This window comes from Taudactylus pleione, unplaced genomic scaffold (genome assembly GCF_031769625.1).
Source record: "Taudactylus pleione unplaced genomic scaffold, aTauple2 ptg000419l, whole genome shotgun sequence".
Taxonomy (NCBI): domain Eukaryota; kingdom Metazoa; phylum Chordata; class Amphibia; order Anura; family Myobatrachidae; genus Taudactylus; species Taudactylus pleione.
Window position 1 is genome coordinate 374,874 of NW_028284821.1, and position 18,222 is coordinate 393,095.

Consider the following 18,222-nt stretch of genomic DNA (forward strand, 5'->3'; position numbering starts at 1 on the left):
ATCCGAATATACTATGAGAATACCACTCTGTGTAATTGATACACCGATTCTAACTTTATCACTGGGGCCTGTTAAAATGTTCTCAGTCGTACTTTATAGATACATTGAGGAGTTTTAAGGGCCTTCAAAATAAATTTGAACTATCATCCTGCAAGGCAGACATTGGCTTCACTCCTAGGATCACAAAGCAAATGGCATGCCAGTCTCTTGTAGTGTTATGTGAGAAAACACATCTTACACCAGAATGTGCCTTTTGGGCCTTACTCTTCAAAAATACCTCAAATGGTCCAGTGTGAGAAAGACATTAACATTCCATTTCCTGCCGACTATAGGGAAAGCGATAGATTGAATGTCACAAAACCTACCAGCTGCATTAACTTTACTGAAATCATAGAAAACTGACGCTTCCAGCTACTGTCAGCTCCACAGACCATTGCCTTCATTATCACTTGTGTCAGAGAGAATGCATGCCGATAGTTATTAGGTTCTTAATAGCTCATCGATCAACAGTTTCTAGCTTTATAGTTTTCTTGTATGAACTATGAATTTATTATTGCCCAGTAAATTCCCAAATGGAACAATGATTACAAAACATGGTGCCAATGGATGGATAATACAGAGGTATATATCAATGATCTCATTGGAGCCCACGTCCCAGAGATCAGTAAGATCCTGGACAAGGACATGCATGCGCTGTGCAAAAAATCCTGCTTCCCATAAGGATGAAAGGGCATTTGCCATGTGAAGTTGGCACTAGCCAGTAGCCTCCACAGACAAGTACTGAATAGCTAAGCATTTCAGAACTTGTTAAATAGCCATCCCGAGAGATATCTGCATTTTTTTGGATTGATCATTGTTTGTGAAAGCACAGCCATTTGATAAACAGACAGTCTACTTATCGACCAATCAGCTTCTAGCTATCATTTATCGAGTACCTTCTACAAAATAATAGCTAGAAGCTGATTGATTGCTGTGGCCACTTTCTCCCTGCACCCCCTTTAGTAGGTTTGGTACTTGTCCTCCTAGATGTTTAAATGAACATCCTTTTTCCTTTCAGTGACTAAGCAGAATAGTGAACGTTTGACCCAGGCATCAGTGTGTAGGACTCCCAGTTACAACTTATTATTAATTACGTTCAGCCTTACTCACAAAATATGTTAATGTGTGTCCTAATCCTACTCTGTGACTGCAGAACTGTTCAGATAAAAATAACTCTGCCAGTATTTTAATCCCCCCTCCCCCGTATAAAGCTGCCTGGCAGAGCAAGTCTAATCCATAGTAATAGCGCTGGGAAAGCATATAGCCTGTTGACTCCTTATCTGCTGGAGGCACTTCAAAGCGCTAACTAGTGATGGAGATTGAGCTGGTGTAAGCACCTGTAAAATCATTATTCATATCGTAAATAGTTTTTATTTTGCTGTTTTTGCATGGAAGGTCTTAAGCATCTATGACAAACGTATGGGAGTGTTCATATATACTTTCCTAGTCTGTTCACTTAATTTTCACATCTAAACATTTGTAAACAAATGCACTATAGAGGCACTCTATTAGAAAGTGTATCTAACCAACAATTGCAAGGTAGAGATGAGCGCGTTCGGTTCCCTGAGAACCGAACCCACCCGAACTTAGTAGATACGAGTCGGCTCGGGTTTTCCCACCTGACTCGGATCTCAAAACGAGGCAAAACGTCATCATCCCGCTGTTGGATTCTCATGGGTTTTGGATTCTATAAAGGTCCCACGATCACCGCCATTTTTTATTCCAGCTGTGGAGAGTGAAGAGGGAGGGAGCTGGGGACTGTGCTACGCTGCTGTTGTGCATAATTGTCATTTGTGAGGTTGTGCTGGGAGTTGTGCTGCGCTGCTGTTGTGCATAATAGGTTGTCCTGTCCATAGGAGCTGGCTGTTGTCTATAGTGTCCATAGGGGCTGGCTGGCTGTTATCCATAGGGGCTGGCTTGCTGTTTTGATGTTGACCTGTCCATAGGGGCTGGCTGGCTGTAGTCCATAGGGACTTGCTGGCTGTTTGGTTGTCCTGTCCATAGGGGCTGGCTGGCTGTTGTCCATAGGGACTGGCTGTTGTCCATAGGGGCTGGCTGGTTCTGCTGTGTTGTCCAGGGGGTGCTCTGTCCAACAGGTGTGCTCTTCTTCACCCCCAGTGTAAAAATAATTAAAAAAAAAATGTGTGTGCGTGTTATCCACACCACCAGTGAATAAATAAATACACTTTTTTGGTGTGTGCGTGTTAGCCACACCACCAGTGAAAAAATAAAAACATTTTTTTGTGTGTGCAGGATCCACATACCAGTCTTGTAGCTGCCGGCAGCAGTCATTGTGACGATGCAAGGCCGTTAATATCATCTATGAAGGCTAATGTACCAGGGCTTACGTCAGGCCGAAAAGTCAGGCTAAAAAAATCAACTTTTACCCTGTTAAAGAAAAAAAAATCTAAAGCTAAGTCAGCTTTAGAGAAACCAAAAATTTACAATATGCCATACACTACACGAAGTGGCAAGGAAAGGATAAGGCCTTGGCCTTTATTATTTATGATGATTTAAGACCCTCTGCTTGTAGGAGAGGTACAGAAAAAAGGAAAATTGTTAAGACGAGTAAGATAATAGAACCAACTGTGTGCTCCGAAAAATCACAAATCCCCAAGGAGAGTCCAAGTGTGTCCATGGTTGCCATGTGTGAGCCGGACCTTTCTAATACTGTACTTGAAGAGGATCCTCCTTCCACCATTTGTGTGCCCTCTGCAAATGTGGGGATGAGCAGCATTGAGGATGCTTCTGTGGAATTGCACGAGGAGGATGAGGAGGATAGTTATGTACTTGGCGATAACAACAAGGATGATGAGGATGTTGATGATGATGAGGATGTTGATGGCAAGCATGTTTGTGTAAAAACTGTAAATCGGGCAACAGTTGTTGCCCATGGTGGGAAAAATCCCATTGTTGCCATGCCTGGGCAAAGGACCAAAAAATCCACATCTCATATGTGGAATCATTTCCACCCAAATCCGGACAACCTTTGCCAAGCCATTTGTAACTATTGCCATGTAACAGTGAGTAGAGGTAAGGACCTTAACCATCTTGGAACCTCCTCCCTGTTACGTCACTTGCAGCACATTCATCAAATTGGAAAGGGTATAGAAACTTTGTGGACAAATAAAACGAACATCAGTCCAGTGTCACCTAGCTGCTCCCTTCTATCTGGATCCAAGTGCTGAAATCTCCACCACCAACACCTGAATCATCATCAACATCCTCACTCGTGATCGGAAGTAGTCCTGAATCCAATATCATAAGGACTGACTCCTCTCGTATCCGTTGTTCCTCAGAAGGATCCTTGAGTGTTAAGCCTGCTGCTGCTGCTGTTGCTATGAGTGGATCTTCATCCCAGCAGGGGACCAGGAAGAAGACTACTTTTAGTAGTTCAAGTTCAACCAAACAATTGACTGTCACACAATCCTTTGCATTGGCAAACAAGTTTGACAGCAAACAACCAGTTGCATAGTGGATTACTGATGCCATAACAGCTATGCTGGTATTAGTTGTGCGTCCAGTATCCGCCATTACTGCAGTGGGTTTTAGACAGTTAATGGGGTCCTGTGTCACCGCTACCGCGTCCCTTCTAGATTCCACTTCTCTAGAATAGCAATTCCCAATCTGTACAAGGACATTAAAAAAAAACATATTAATGCGCTCCAAAATGCTGTTGTGCCCACTGTCCACTTAACCACAGACATGTGGACAAGTGGGACAGGGCAAACTAAAGATTACATGACTGTGACAGCCCACTGGGTAGGAGTATTGCCTCCAACAGTGCAAACAGCAGCAGCATCTAACAAATGCCAGCTCATTCAGAGGCAGGCTACTCTATGTATCACCAGTTTTACTAAGAGGCATACCGCTGGGAACCTCTTAGAAAAACTCAGGGAAATCATTGCAAAATGGCTTACCCCACTTGGACTCTTCTCTGGATTTGTGATTTCTGACAATGCCAGCAATATTGTGCGAGCATTACATGTGGGCGAATTTGAACACATCCCACAATTAATTTGGTGGTGCAACATTTTTAAAAAATGACAGAGGTGTGCAGGAGATGCTATCGTGGGCCGGAAGATTTATGGACATTTTCGACATTCAGCAACTGCAGCACCAGCAAGAAGTGTTGAATTTGCCCTGTCAGCAGCTGAAGCAAGAGGTAGTAACTAGGTGGAATTCTGCCCTCTATATGCTTCAGCGGATGAAGGAGTAGAAAAAGGCTACACTGCAGCCTATGACATAGGGAGAAGAGCAGGAATGCACCTTAGTCAAGCACAGTGGAGAATAATTTCCATGTTGTGCAAGTTCCCAAACCCTATGAACTTGCCACATGTGAAGTTAGTTCAGATACTGCCAGCTTGAGTCAGGTCATTTCCCTAATCAGACTTTTGCAAAAGCAGCTGGAGAAAGTGAAGGAGGAGCCGAAAAGGAGTGATTCTGCTAAGTATGTCGGACTTGTAGATCAAGCCCTTCATTTGCTTTTGACAGGATCCAAGGGTCGTCTATCTCTTGAAATCTGATCACTATATTTTGGTGACCATACTTGATCCTACGTTTAAGTCATACCGTGTGTCTTTCTTTCCATGGACATAAATCTGAAAAGATACAACAAGCTGGTGGTGAAAAAATTGTCAGCTCAAGCGGAACATGACATGGCAGCATCTCCTCCTTCATTTTCTACAGCTGCCAGAAAAAACAACATCAGTCAGCAAAACCTTATGACATCTGGTTGCGTCTGAAAGAACTGGCTACAATGAGTGACATGTCTACTATGACTTTGTCTGATACAGTCACCATTCAGAGAATAGTGGATGATTATTTTAGGGATAGCATCCAAATAGGCATGTCACTCAGTCCCTTTCACTACTGGCAGGAAAAATAGGCAATTTGGAGTCCCTTACTCAAACTGGCTTTGCTGTACTTAAGTTGCCCACCCTCCAGTGTGTACTCTGAAAGAGTTTTCAGTGCAGCCAGGAACCTTGTCAGTGATCGTCGTAGGAGTTTGCTTCCCCAAAATGTGGAAAAGATGATGTTCATCAAAATGAATTACTAATTCCACGAGGAAGACCTTTACCAGCACTTAAGTCCAAAAAATACAAAAGCGTCTGTAATTGTGGATTCCAGCGAGGACGAATTCATATTGTGTGAAGAAGAGGAGGATGCACACACAGATGGGGATGATGATGATGATGATGACATCTAATCTAATGTATTGTAAAGCCAGTTTGTGTATGGGATCATTGCCACCAATGTTCACTGCGCATTGGCAGCTTGTTTTGTGGGTGGTCCAAACAAACCAATCATTTCAGCCACAAGTGGCAGTCCCTGTCGCTGAAGTGATTGGTTTGTTAAACTGTGAATGTCCTGTTTCATATATACAACATAAGGGTGGATGGGAGGGCCCAATGACAATTCCATGTTGCACCTTTTTCCTTTCCATTATGTGCTGGTTGGGGCATTGCTGTCTGACATTTTTAATGTTATGGTTTATGAATGTCCAGAAATTGTAATGGCCACAGACAGCATCTCCTGCATGGCCCTTTCATTTTTTTTAAAGAAAATTCTGAACCAACTGCTGCTTGTTGTGTCAACCCGGCGGCACAAGTCGCACAACAGTGACATTCAGCCAAGGGTTCTTAGCCCTCAAGGCTGCTACATGGCCCAAAGGCCGTATCCTGCTTCACGGCTCAAAGATCACCTGTCGTCACTCCTCACCAGCCCTCAAGGCTGTAACAGCCGCAACTTGCCAAGAGATCCAGCCCTCAAAGCTGTTGCAGGACTGGTTCCTTCCTAATCATTGCTCTGTATTCCACCACTACTCAGCCCGGAGGCTGCATCAATAATTAACTATCAACTATCAATTCTTCAGCCAGTGGCTGCACCAATTATCAAGTATCAACTGTTCTTACTTCAGCCAGTAGCTGCACCAATTATCAAGTGTCAACTCTTCTTACTTCAGCCAGTGGCTGCGCCAACTATCAACTATCAATTCTTACTTCAGCCAGTGGCTGCACCAACTATCAAGTATCAACTCTTCTTACTTCAGCCAGTGGCTGCACCAATTATCAAGTGTCAACTCTTCTTACTTCAGCCAGTGGCTGCGCCAACTATCAACTATCAATTCTTACTTCAGCTGGTGGCTGCACCAATTATCAAGTATCAACTCTTCTTACTTCAGCCAGTGTCTGCACCAACTGTCAATTCTTCAGCCAGTGACTGCACCAATTATCAAGTATCAACTCTTCTTACTTCAGCCAGTGGCTGCACCAACTATCAATTCTTCAGTCAGTGGCTGAGCCAACTATCAATTATTCAGCCAGTGGCTGCACCAACTATCAAGTATCAACTCTTCTTACTTCAGCCAGTGGCTGCGCCAACTATCAACTATCAATTCTTCAATGCTCAAGGGGTATCCTAACCATCATCTTTGCACAGTCCTCAACTCTATTTATCACTCAGTTTTGAGAGCGCTAGCTAGATGCAATGTTTTGGCACTTAACTAGATGAAAAAAATCAACATTGTGAGCTGTGAGGTGGTCAAAATTGACTGGAAATGAGTGGAAATAAATGTTATTGAGGTTAATAATACTGTAGGAACAAAAACAGGCCCATTTTATGTGATTTGAGCTGTTTTTATGATTTTTTAAGAAAAAATCCAGATCCAAAACCAAAACCGAAAAACAAAACATGGAGGTGAGGTTTTGGCAAAACCAATCCAGATCCAAAACCAAGGGAGATCCAGGTCCAAAACCAAAACACGAGGGTCGGCGCACATCTCTACTGCAAGGACATAATCCAGATGAAGTGACTACAAGGGAGGGGTGAATTGTGGGGGATTTTTGTCAGTGATAAAGACTTGTTGACTTGTTTAAATACAGAGATTTAAGTCTGAAAGATATCAGCAACTCTACACAATATACTAAACCACATTACCAGTACATTATACAATATCGTGAGTGAGCCTTATGAGCTAACAATCTAAAGGAAAAAAGGGACATGAGCCACAGGGTTGGAGTTTCAAAGAGGAATTGGCATCGGTTGTTTTATTAAATAATCTGAAAAGCCTTCATAATACGGACGTTCCATACTGTTGCTGCTCCATTGCAGCCACTGTCCTTAGAGCTGTTTGCTGCCTGTATGTCAATGGTCACATTATAAGTGAATGTAAAACAGATATTAAATGGGATTTCCACTTATTATATTTTCACTGTCCCTCTCCCTCCCAGAGGGAACCTATTTTTTTGCAAAGACAGTAACGTCCTACTTTGTAACTACATTCCTGTTTTGATACCCATAGTGGTTAGTCCTGTGCAACTCCGGTATATGGTACACTGCAAGATGCCATCATTGTATACAGTAGACACAAGATTGTTGTACAGGAGGAAACTATCTCAATTTTACCATTTAGCAGTCAGCACCTGGGAGCTGTCAGTGGGCGATAGTGATTTCAAGGAAAATATCTTCTAGCAAAATTATTATTAGTGTTGTTTTATTTATATAGCACCACTATTTATGCAGTGCCATGTCCAGGTTATTTGTCATTCACATCAATCCTTGCCCCATTGGAGCTCAAAGTCTAAATTCAGTTTAACACAAAACAGGAGTACCAGGGTGAAACTCTTACAAATACAGGGAGAACATACAAGCCCCACAATCCATAATGGGGTCCTTTTCAGGAATTGAACTCATGACCCCAGTGCTGTGAGGCACAACAGTGCTAACCCCTTTTCCCCATGCTGCCACCAGGGCTGCTGAGAGCTGATTGGAGCCTAGGCACTGGGGGAGCATGGGCAAATCTGGAAGGCATAAAACTTGGGGCCCCTTCATTCAGCTTGGTCCAGGTAATCAGTACCCCCCCTTCCCCCACTCCCTCTCGGCATACCTGGCTGCAACTGTGAAATTAGTTATCCTGGGAAGGAGATGTTAATAGAAAAATAAAAAATGGACATCTACTTAATTAAGTTAATTTTGTATTTTAAATGCAAATGTAAAGCATTTTGAGTTTTATTGGGAGAAAAGTGCTATATAAACAACAGTAATATAAAAATAACATTATATAAATAATATAAAATAACACTATTATTATCATTATTATTATAATTAATAATAATAATGACAGTCATGTCAGTTGAATTTTTACTCTGGGAAATAGCACAGGTCCCAGCAAGCCTCTCCCACACGCTGGTACTTGGAGAACCACAAGTACAAGCATGCGGGGCATTACGGGCCCACTGGTACCTGTAGTTCCATACCTAAAGACTATATTTACACATCTAATTTTTACAACACACTACACTATCAACCCGGCACCCACCGGCCAGGGCTGCTGGGGATAGCCTTGGGCTATCAGACTAGGCCTGGGGTGCCCTGGAGAGGGGGAACCCTTTATTGGTGGCGTCCCCACCTCCCCAGGGATCCCCAGCCTGGGCTGACTAGCAGTCAGGGGTAATGCTTTGGCCATGGAAACTGGGTGGAAGGGCTTTCCTGGCTGTGGCATTACCCCCCCCCCCCCGATAGGACGAGGCCAGTGCTGGTTATGGAAATTACAGGGGACCCCCTACTCGTTTTGCCCCCTGTATTTCCACAACCAGGACAGGCTTTAATTAGCTTAATGCTGATTCTTAAAATTCAGCCCCCCCCTACACATTTTGGCCCCTGTAATTTAAAAGCCAACACAGGCTGTACAGAGCCCGGGGCTGGTTATGCTTCTGGGGAGAAGGTGTACGTCTTTTTTTTTTTTTAAGAGAAAAAGTATTTTCATATATACACACAGAAACATGCACGTATCTCATGGATATGTTCATGTTTCTGTGTTCAGGATAAACTCGCTATGCTGAAGCTGGTCTATTGTTTTTGCAAGTTCTGAGGCAGTAATATGTGCGAGTGAAGCACTCAAACTCTATTACATTGCCCGAGTTCTATCTAGAGAATGCGAAAACATCTGGATGCAAAATGTTTTTTTGCGAGTTATAATAAAGGCCAAAAATTGCAAGTTTTACTATACCCTATTACATTTTAGCGCTAAACTCGCATTTTTTATAAATTCGCAACATATTAAATTTGGCCCCATGTCTCTACATTACAATCCCTAAAATAAAATAAATTCCAGGAACAAATCTTTAAAACCTGGAAAGTAGCGGCAGTTGCAATCTATACATTTTTTCTGCAGTTCACATTTTGGCTTTTTATTGCTGTAATTAACATCATTTCTTTTACAGTCACTTAATGAAAACAATTTAAATTCAGCTAATTACACCAACTAAAATATGCTTACAATTCCCGGCAGCAAAATTGAATTTGACATTAGCAAGCTTTTATTTTTCAAATTGAAAATAATAGAAGCACATACCTAGCACAATTGGCTGTCATAGTTATCAAAAATAAATCTGTGTTTATCAGCAGCCCAAGCATGATAAGGCTAATATCTCTTACCTGGTCCAATGCAAAACGCAGCAATTACCGCGAGAATACACACAATGCTACAGTAAGGGAGCCACGATGTGTGGTGCTGTAAATAAAACAGATCATAATCAAATTGGCAAAAAAGAAAAGAAAATCACAAATGGAAATATTATAACAGTATAACAAATTGACAAGAAATAACTTATATAGGGGGGAATGTATCAAACTTCTAATGAGGACAAGAAGGGTCGTATCCCATAGCAACCAATTAGATAGTAGCTATCATTTCTCTAGTACATTCTATCAAAGGATAGGTATAATCTGATTGTTTGCTCCGGGCAACATCTCAGCTTGTCCTTTTTAGAACAGTTGATACATCTCCCCCATACACTAATAGCAGATGGTTGAGTATAAAACTGGATCACTGCATGGCTAACAGAGCTCTATCTCCAGGCCTTACTTTCAAATAGATCCATCTGATTCTGGATCTTGGTGTCCCCCTGTTTTAATGGGAAAGCAGACATTGGCCCTGATTCAGAGCCGCTAGCTGCTGGCGAGCACTCGCTCTGAATCTGGCCGTATTTTTTTTTTGTGTCCAGCCGCTCGCAAAGCTGTGGGTGACCACCCACAGCTTGTTCAAGCGGGCTGAAGACCATCGCGATTATCGCGACCATTGGCTGCCGCAAGCCCGAGTGGACTTCCTGCTCTAATAGAGCTGGAAGTCCACTACTGACATCACTAGTGAAGTCAGTAACCCCACCTACAAACGCCAGGCGTTCTTGAGGGAACGCCTGCGTTTGTCCGGCCATCCTCCATACCCGCCCACAAAACGGGGCGAGCTGTCAATCTACATCGACAGCCGTCCCGTCTTGTTGCGAGCCCTGTAGCGATTGAATTTCAGTCGCTCAGCGAGGCTCGCACACGTGCATGCCAGACACGGTGCATGCGCAGTGGGTAACCATCGAGCCGCTTGCGAGCGGCTCTGAATTGGGCCCATTGTCCCAAATGTAATAGCTTGCCAGATAAAGGCAGAAGTGAGACTTCAGTTATGTTTTAAGGCAAAACCAGGTTTAGCCTTAAAATAAGTTACCTCTGAAAGCATGACACTACGGGGCCCATTTATCAATGATTGATTTTGCAACGCGATCAGGGCATGCCAGTAACGCCCATGAACGCATTGCATAAAGCTATCCTATCGACCGGATGTATCATCCGGCACATACAGGGACACGGGTTTCGAAAGGAGCCCATCCCTGCGATGCCTCCGGAGAACTACTGGCCAGTGCAGGAGGTGCTGCGCATGCGCAGTCCCGTGGACTGCACATGCACATCCACCAAAGCCGGGGAGGGTTCCAGCGGATCCCTCCGCCGGCTAATAGTGCGCGGCGTAGCACATAGGCTACAGTGGCTAACACCATCTTCAGATGGCATTAGCTGCAGTGGCCAATATATGGAATGCATTGCATTCCGGATATTGGTCAATTTGGCAGCATCACATCCCCCATACAAACCTATGGGGGATGCGGTTACCAGCGGAGGGATCACAACAGGTATCAGAGATACTGTACCTGCTGCGGTCACTTCTTCATACATACAGGGGATATTTAATACTTGAGGTAAACCCTCGAAAATTGGTGTTTTTCGGGGATTATACCTCAAATACACTTTGATAAATGGGCCCCTACATCGCCAAAGTCTAGCCACTGCTTGCGTCTTGCCCTCCAAGCGTTGTCACCTGGTGAGGAAAGGGATGCTGTGCTCGCGTCGTAGCCGCATGCCAAGGAAAAGGGGGTGCGGCCTCTCAGACAGGGGGCATAGCCAAACAGGAAGGGATGTGGCCTCGCGACCCAACCTCGTAGTCCCAACTCCCGTGCTTTTTACTGGGGGGCCCCAGGGGGTGCAGGAGGTGTGGACTGCCCTGTGTGCAGTGCCGGCTCCCTCAGTGTGTCAGGAGACGAGTGCAGCACCCAACTCCTGTCACTGAGGGGGAGTTTGCACCTTTGTGTCACCCCTCGGCGTGTGAAACCCCCTTGTGATGCCACTACTTGCAGGCTATTACATTTGGGTCATAGGGGGTCATTCAGACCTGCTCATGAGTGGCAGTACACTCACAAGCGGGTCGATGTTCCCCCACTGCGCATGCGCACGATGGAGGGAGCTCCGTCGTGCACATGCGCGAGACCCAGCGAGCGACGGGCTCTCCATCGCTCCGGGTCTCGCACCAAAGGGGGCGTGCTGTCGATGTTGATTGACAGCACGCCCCCTTTGGTGGGCGTGCCGGGGGCGTGCTTGCCAGACGGAGGCGTTCCCATGGGAACGCCTACCGTCTGAAGCCGGCCCCACTGACATCAGTAATGATGTCAGTGGGAGTGACTTTGGCTCTGATAGAGCCAAAATCACTCCAGGGCTTGCGGAAGCGAGACCCTACCGCAGGGTCTCGTCGCAAGCCCGATGGTCGCGATGGTCAAGACCATCGCGACCATCATCATGGACGCTCGCATAAGCTGTGGGTGGTAACCCACAGCTATGCGAGCGTCCATGGGGACGCTCCAAAAAAAGGTAGGAGGGCCCTGATTCAGAGCGAGCGCTCTAGTCAGAGCGTTCAGCTCTGAATCAGGCCCATAGTTCACATCAGCTTGGGGTTAAAATCCCTAAATGCTTCTGCCGTGCTCAACTTTCACATTCCCGATCCAAGTGAAAGGGGCAAAAATGCCAGTTAACCTTAATGTCGCCACATTTTAATGCACATGCCTGCTCAGTGCAGTAAAGCACATATTTATGGGCTACGTCCTTCACAATATTAAGCCCTAAATGTGTACATTGGCCCTGATTCAGAGCCGCTAGGATGTCTGGGCACTGCGCATGCACCGCATCCGGCGTGCGCGTACCCCGCTGAGCAACTGAAGTTCAAGACGGGGCGGCTGTCGATGGTGAGTGACAGCTCGTCCCGTTTTGTGGGCGGGTAGGGAGGGTGGCGTTCTCTTAGGAAGGCCTGGCTTTTGTTGGGAGGGCTAACTGACATCCCTAGTGATGTCAGTAGTGGACTTCCTGCTCTATTAGAGCAGGAAGTCCGCTCGGCCTTGCGGCAGCTAGACCCTGCCGCAGGGTCTCGTCGAAAGGCAGAGGGTCACGATTATCGCAAAGGTCTCCTGGCTGCTCGCACAAGCTGTGGGTGGGCACCCACAGCTTTGCGAGCGGCCGGAGACAGAAAATAAAAATACCGCCCACAGACCTAGCGAGCTGCCAGCGGCAGCGAGCGGGTTTGAATCAGGGCCATTGTCTTGTGCTTCATACTTCTGTTCCCGTTTCATCAACTTAACTAAAATTAGTCAGTTTCAGCATCAATCTCTCATGCGTATAAACAGACTAGACTATTCCTATTTACCATATTCAGTACAAGCGGTTCTTAAATTAAGAATTAACACATTTTTACTTGTTTGATCAAAATGTAATGAAAACAAATGACCTGCTTGAAGTCTTTCAGGAATGAAGAATTGACATTTGTTGCACATAAGCCGACGGAGAGCAGCACGGGTCATTTGCGCACAAGTGCACCTAGGGCCTGATTCAGTAGCATACGCAAATGCGAGTACACACACAGGTCGAGTGGTTGTTTACCATCGCGCATGCGTATAAGGTGCACTGCACATTCATAATGATCGCATTGCCATTACAGACGCACAGAGGAATCCATCGCAAAGTGAGTGACAGGCTGTCAGTGTTTAGGGGTGGGGACGGAGGGGGGGGTCGGAAGATCGCAGGTGCGCCTGTCCATTTGAACGCAGTTTCTTGGGCATGCATAAATTAGCCAGTGCGATTGCATACGCAGCTTGAGAGCTCTCTCGGTGCTCGAGGAGACTTGCAGTGTCTGCGGCAGGTCAGACTTGTTGTAAATGCTGCATACCTGTGTGATGTGCGTCGATGGTACCGATGTTTACGCAGGAGAGCGACATTGAATGTATATGAGAAGGCAGCAGTGGGCGTCTTTATGTCGTCGGTGCTTTGGCAAGCATTAGCATATTTTATCAGCTGCGTCCTGACTCTGTACTAAAGATAGGCGCCTAAATATCGACGCCTATCTTTAGACAGACGCTGAAATCCCGACACTTGGCATCCCGAATGAAGGTAAGCGGGGACTGTTAACTGTGGAGGGAGGGTCAGTTTTAGGCACCCCGGGGTACTTAGGGTTATTCTTCCCCCGGGGAGGGTTAGAGTTAGGCTAGGGGAAGGGGGGATAGAGTTAGGTGCCACTGAGGGGAGGTTACGGTTAGGCACCCCCCCCCGGGTTAAGTGTTAGGATCTGAGGGCCTGATTCAGACCCGGTCGCAAGCGCTGAGCACTCGCAACTAGGTCGATGGTCGCCCAGAGTGCATGTGCGAGACTCGGATAGCGACGGGTAATCCGTCGCTCTGGGTCTCGCACCAAAGGGGGCGTGCTGTCGATGTTGAGTGAAAGCATGCCCCCTTTGGTGGGCGGGCCGGGGGGGTGGCTGCCCAGTCGAAGGCGTTCTCATGAGAACGCCTACCATCTGGGGGTGGCTCCACTGACATCTCAGTGGGAGAGCTTTCGGCTCGCCCTGAGTTTGTTGTGGACCCAGGATAGTAACAGGAGCACACACCTGAACAGACTTAAACTGAATGGCTTTTTTAATGGGTGAATTGAAGACATGTACACGGATAATATAAAGTCCTGAATATAGATGGGGAGGTGATGACTAGAAACTGAAGTGAAGTAATAGTGGGTAATGTCCAGGTAGTGACAGAAATAATAAAAAGTCTTTGTAATCCAAATGGTTGCTGTGAGGCTGCAGACAGGATATCAGGTTACAAATTGATACTGGTGAGATGAAATCCAGAGACGTTATGGAGTAGTTGAATAGTAGGAGCAATTGGTTAACTCATCAGTAGTACTGAGATGGCTCAGTTTAGAAACTGGATTAGCCGCAGAGAGCTAGGTAAGGGGAGACAGTGTAGGTATAGAGTTAACTGGACACTCAGGTCTTTTGGCAGGGAGAGGGTTAATGGAAGGTGCAGGGTGGTTCCAGCAGGAGACTGGAAGCAGGCAGAGCAATGCAGGCTGCTTGGAGGCTGGGATCCAGCAAGAGCACAGGCGAGCATGGAACAGACAGGTCTCAGGAGCATAGGAACTCTCTCACAGCATGCACTGTGAAACACGTTGCACTGGCAACTATGGGGAGCTCTGAACTCCCTTAAGTACTGAGTGCAGGATTGTGAATGGTTGGAGAGAGCATGTGACATGCCAGGATTGGAGCAACTAAGTGACATGACCAGAAGCAAGATGGCGGCACCCATACCAGAACGGAATGGAAACACCACCAGGCTTACCCCAGCCAGAATGACACAGTGCCTGTGGAACACCTTGCACAGCCAATGCCTGCCGCCAGACACCAGCCCCTCTGCTGGAAGGACTACGCCACAGCGCCCTCACAGGTAATAACCGTCATCCCCTATGTTGGGAAAACCCAGGTTGTGACATTAAGTTTATGGTGCTGGAAGGGGGGTTAGGGATAGGCATCACTGGGGGACGTTAGGGTTAGGCACCCCCCATAAGTGTTAGGTTTAGGGTGCTGGGAAGGGGGGTTTAGTGTTAGGCATCACCGGGGGGAGGTTAGGGTTAGGCACCAACGGGGGAGGTTAGGGTTAGGCACCAATGGGGGGAGGTTAGGGTTAGGCACAACTAAGGGATGGTTACCATACTTACCAGCTCCAGTCGGTATCATGACGGTTCGGGCTTCAAGTGCTGTTATTTAGTCTGATTGCAATACATCTGGCGGTATTACATACCGATTCCCTACAAAGCACCCTTTATTAGACTTATGCTTAGGATGGGCTATAGGCTAAAGCAGCACTTCTTAAACTGTATGTCGCAACACCTTGGCTCCTGGTGTGTCACGCACAATGACAGTGGGTTGGGTCACACAGGACGTGCTCTGAAAATCAGCTGAGCAAGGGGAGGAGAATGTACTTTCCCGCTGTCCCCCTGCGCCACTGGACACAGCCCTCTGTTCCAGGAAGCACTCTGGCCAATCAGCAGAGCAGGGTGAGGAAAGTGTACATTCCCGGTCTCTTCCCTGCTCCAGGGAGACCCCAGCCAATCAGCAGAGCAGGGTGAGCAGAGTTTACTTTCCCGGTCTCCCCCCTGCTCCAGGAGATGCCCCAGCTAATCAGCAAAGCCAGGGTAGGACAGTGTGCTTTCCCACTGTACCCCTGTGCCACTGGACACTGCCCTCTGCTCCAGGAAGCACTATGGCCAATTAGCAGAACAGGGTGAGGAGAGTGTACTTTCCCGGTCTCTTCCCTGCTCCAAGAGACGCCCCAGCCAAACAGCAAAGACAGGGTAGGAGAGTGTGCTTTTCCGCTGTCCCCCTGCTCCACTGGATACTGCACAGGCTTGTCAAAACAAAGGGCCTGATTCAGAGCCGCTCGTAAGCGGCCGATCGTTTGTTCCGAGCGATGTTCACACATCTGCGCATGCGTACGGATTGTACTACGCATGCGCTAACCAGTCAGTGCAGCCGAAAATCGTGTGCTCGCTAAATAGCGAATGCCTGCTAATTTGAGTGACAGGAGGAGGCGTATGTGGGTGGTAACAGGAAGGTGCATAAGGGTGTGCATAATTAATAAAGCAGCGTCATCGACCACGTCACTTGGTTGTTTTATAGTCAGAACTGCTCGCATGATTGCGGTAGGAAAAACCAACCACAAGAATAACGAGCAGTTCATACGCCGTCCGATGTACTCGATTAATCTAATAAATAGCGGACATGACGTAGGATGCGAGCGGCCAGGGGGCGTTTTTTTCAAAATTATGTCCGCATGTTTTGTTCGCTTGTTCAGACATAGAGGCGTGAACAGACCGCAAAGAGCGAACGGTTAATTTAAATAGCCACCCCCTTTTGCTGAATGAGCGAGTGCAAATAGCGTCGGGCTCTGAATCAGGCCCAGAGTCCCATCTACCCCCTGGCTTCCTGCAGCATCAGAGAGGAGCTACGAGCAGACAGGCAGCCGCAGCACTGCAGACATCTCAGCATTATGACTTCTCTCACAGGATAGGAGCTGGGAGCTGGCAGCCTTAGTAGGGTGGAAGACTAAGGGTCTGATTCAGAGATGGATGCTGTTGCGGTTGCAGCTGTGGTTTTGTACGCAATGCAGCTGAGAAATTATGCTAAAGGTGGCAAAGATTACCTGAGCACAGGGACGCCCACTGCTGCCTTCTCATCTGCATATGACGTTGCTTACCTGCATAAATATTGGTAACATCGACGCACTTCAAGCAGCCATCTTACCCTTGTGACAGATCTTACCAGCCGCAAACACTGCAGCTTTCCCTGCACGCTGAGAGCTCTAATGCTGCGAGTGCAATCGCAACGGCTAATTTATGCACGCCTATGAACCAGTGTTCATACGGTCAGACACGCCTGTGTTTTTCAGCCTGTATAGCGCTGCTGGTCACGTGGAACACTACTGTGACAGGGCCCCTATGCAAAGCAATACAACTAGAACACCTCAAATGCATTCAAGCGATTTCATTGTGGGTGAAAGGCTGGCAAAAGCTAGTATATGCTGCGCTATATAAGAAACTGTTAATAAACAAATAAATAAAATAAATACATTTATATATAAAACACTCACCTGGAAAGTCAACAATAAAGTCAATATTGTGAAAAACACGGCCATCAGCCCAAACCCGCCAATCAGAAGAATCCTACGGCCAAGTTTTTCAACTGTCATGCTCTGTCAAAGAATATGTAATATTATTTCCCATATAATTACTAATATATATTCTATAAAAGGTCTGAATAGCATAGTAAATAAAAAAATCACATAAAGTTTAGGTAAAGAAATGAGCTGTACAAGTGTACAGTACATACAGAATACAAAAACACAGCGGAGGTGTAACAGTGTACAAAGGTTACAATAAATGAGCAAACACGGGACGGTGCATGAGAAAGCTGAGTGGCGAGTGTGATGGATTTATGGGCCTGATTCAGAGCAGAACGCTCTGACCAGAGCGCTCGCTCTGAATCAGGGCCCTCCTACCTTTTTTTGGAGCGTCCTCATGGACGCTCGCATAGCTGTGGGTTACCACCCACAGCTAGAGCGAGCATCCATGATGATGGTCACGATGGTCTTGACCATTGCGACCATCGGGCTTGCGACGGAGACCCTGCGGTAGGGTCTCGCTGCCGCAAGCCCTGGAGTGATTTTGGCTCTATCAGAGCCAAAATCACTCCCACTGACATCACTAGTGATGTCAGTGGGGCCGGCTTGAGACGCCTCCGTCTGGCAGGCACGCCCCTGGCACGCCCACCAAAGGGGGCGTGCTGTCAATCAACATCGACAGCACGCCCTTTGGTGCGAGACCCGGAGCGATGGAAAGCCCGTCGCTCCCCGGGTCTCGCGCATGCGCACGACGGAGCTCCCTCCGTCGTGCGCATGCACAGTGGGGAACATCCACCCGCTTGCGAGCATACTGCCGCTCGCGAGCGGGTCTGAATGACCCCCTATGTCTCTGTTATTTGGTTCATTTTTAATTTACATTTTTGTGATCACAGCTTTCTCATGCACCATTGTGTAAGCTCATTTATGTTAAACTTTGTCAGCTGTTTTCTTGGAAGTAATACAGCAGCTATGTTTGGTGACTGTCTCACCTTTAAAAGCCATAAATTGGTTGGTACAAAAATAGATAGACGGCGCTGATATATGACAGCAGATAAAAATAGCAATATACAAAAAATGTATTAATAAACACATA

At 46.5% G+C, this 18,222-nt stretch overlaps 1 protein-coding gene across 1 annotated transcript in view; it reads right to left on the reverse strand.

Moving 5' to 3' along the window:
* The window catches only part of SLC2A9 (solute carrier family 2 member 9), a 400,199-nt gene that overhangs the window by 180,278 nt on the left and 201,699 nt on the right, over nt 1-18,222 (reverse strand). The window contains exons 10-11 of the mRNA XM_088447118.1: nt 17,100-17,201; nt 9,478-9,553 (exon numbers count right to left, since the gene is read on the reverse strand). Coding sequence (XP_088303244.1) covers nt 9,478-9,553; nt 17,100-17,201 — 178 coding nt within the window. The remainder of the gene's footprint in view (nt 1-9,477; nt 9,554-17,099; nt 17,202-18,222) is intronic.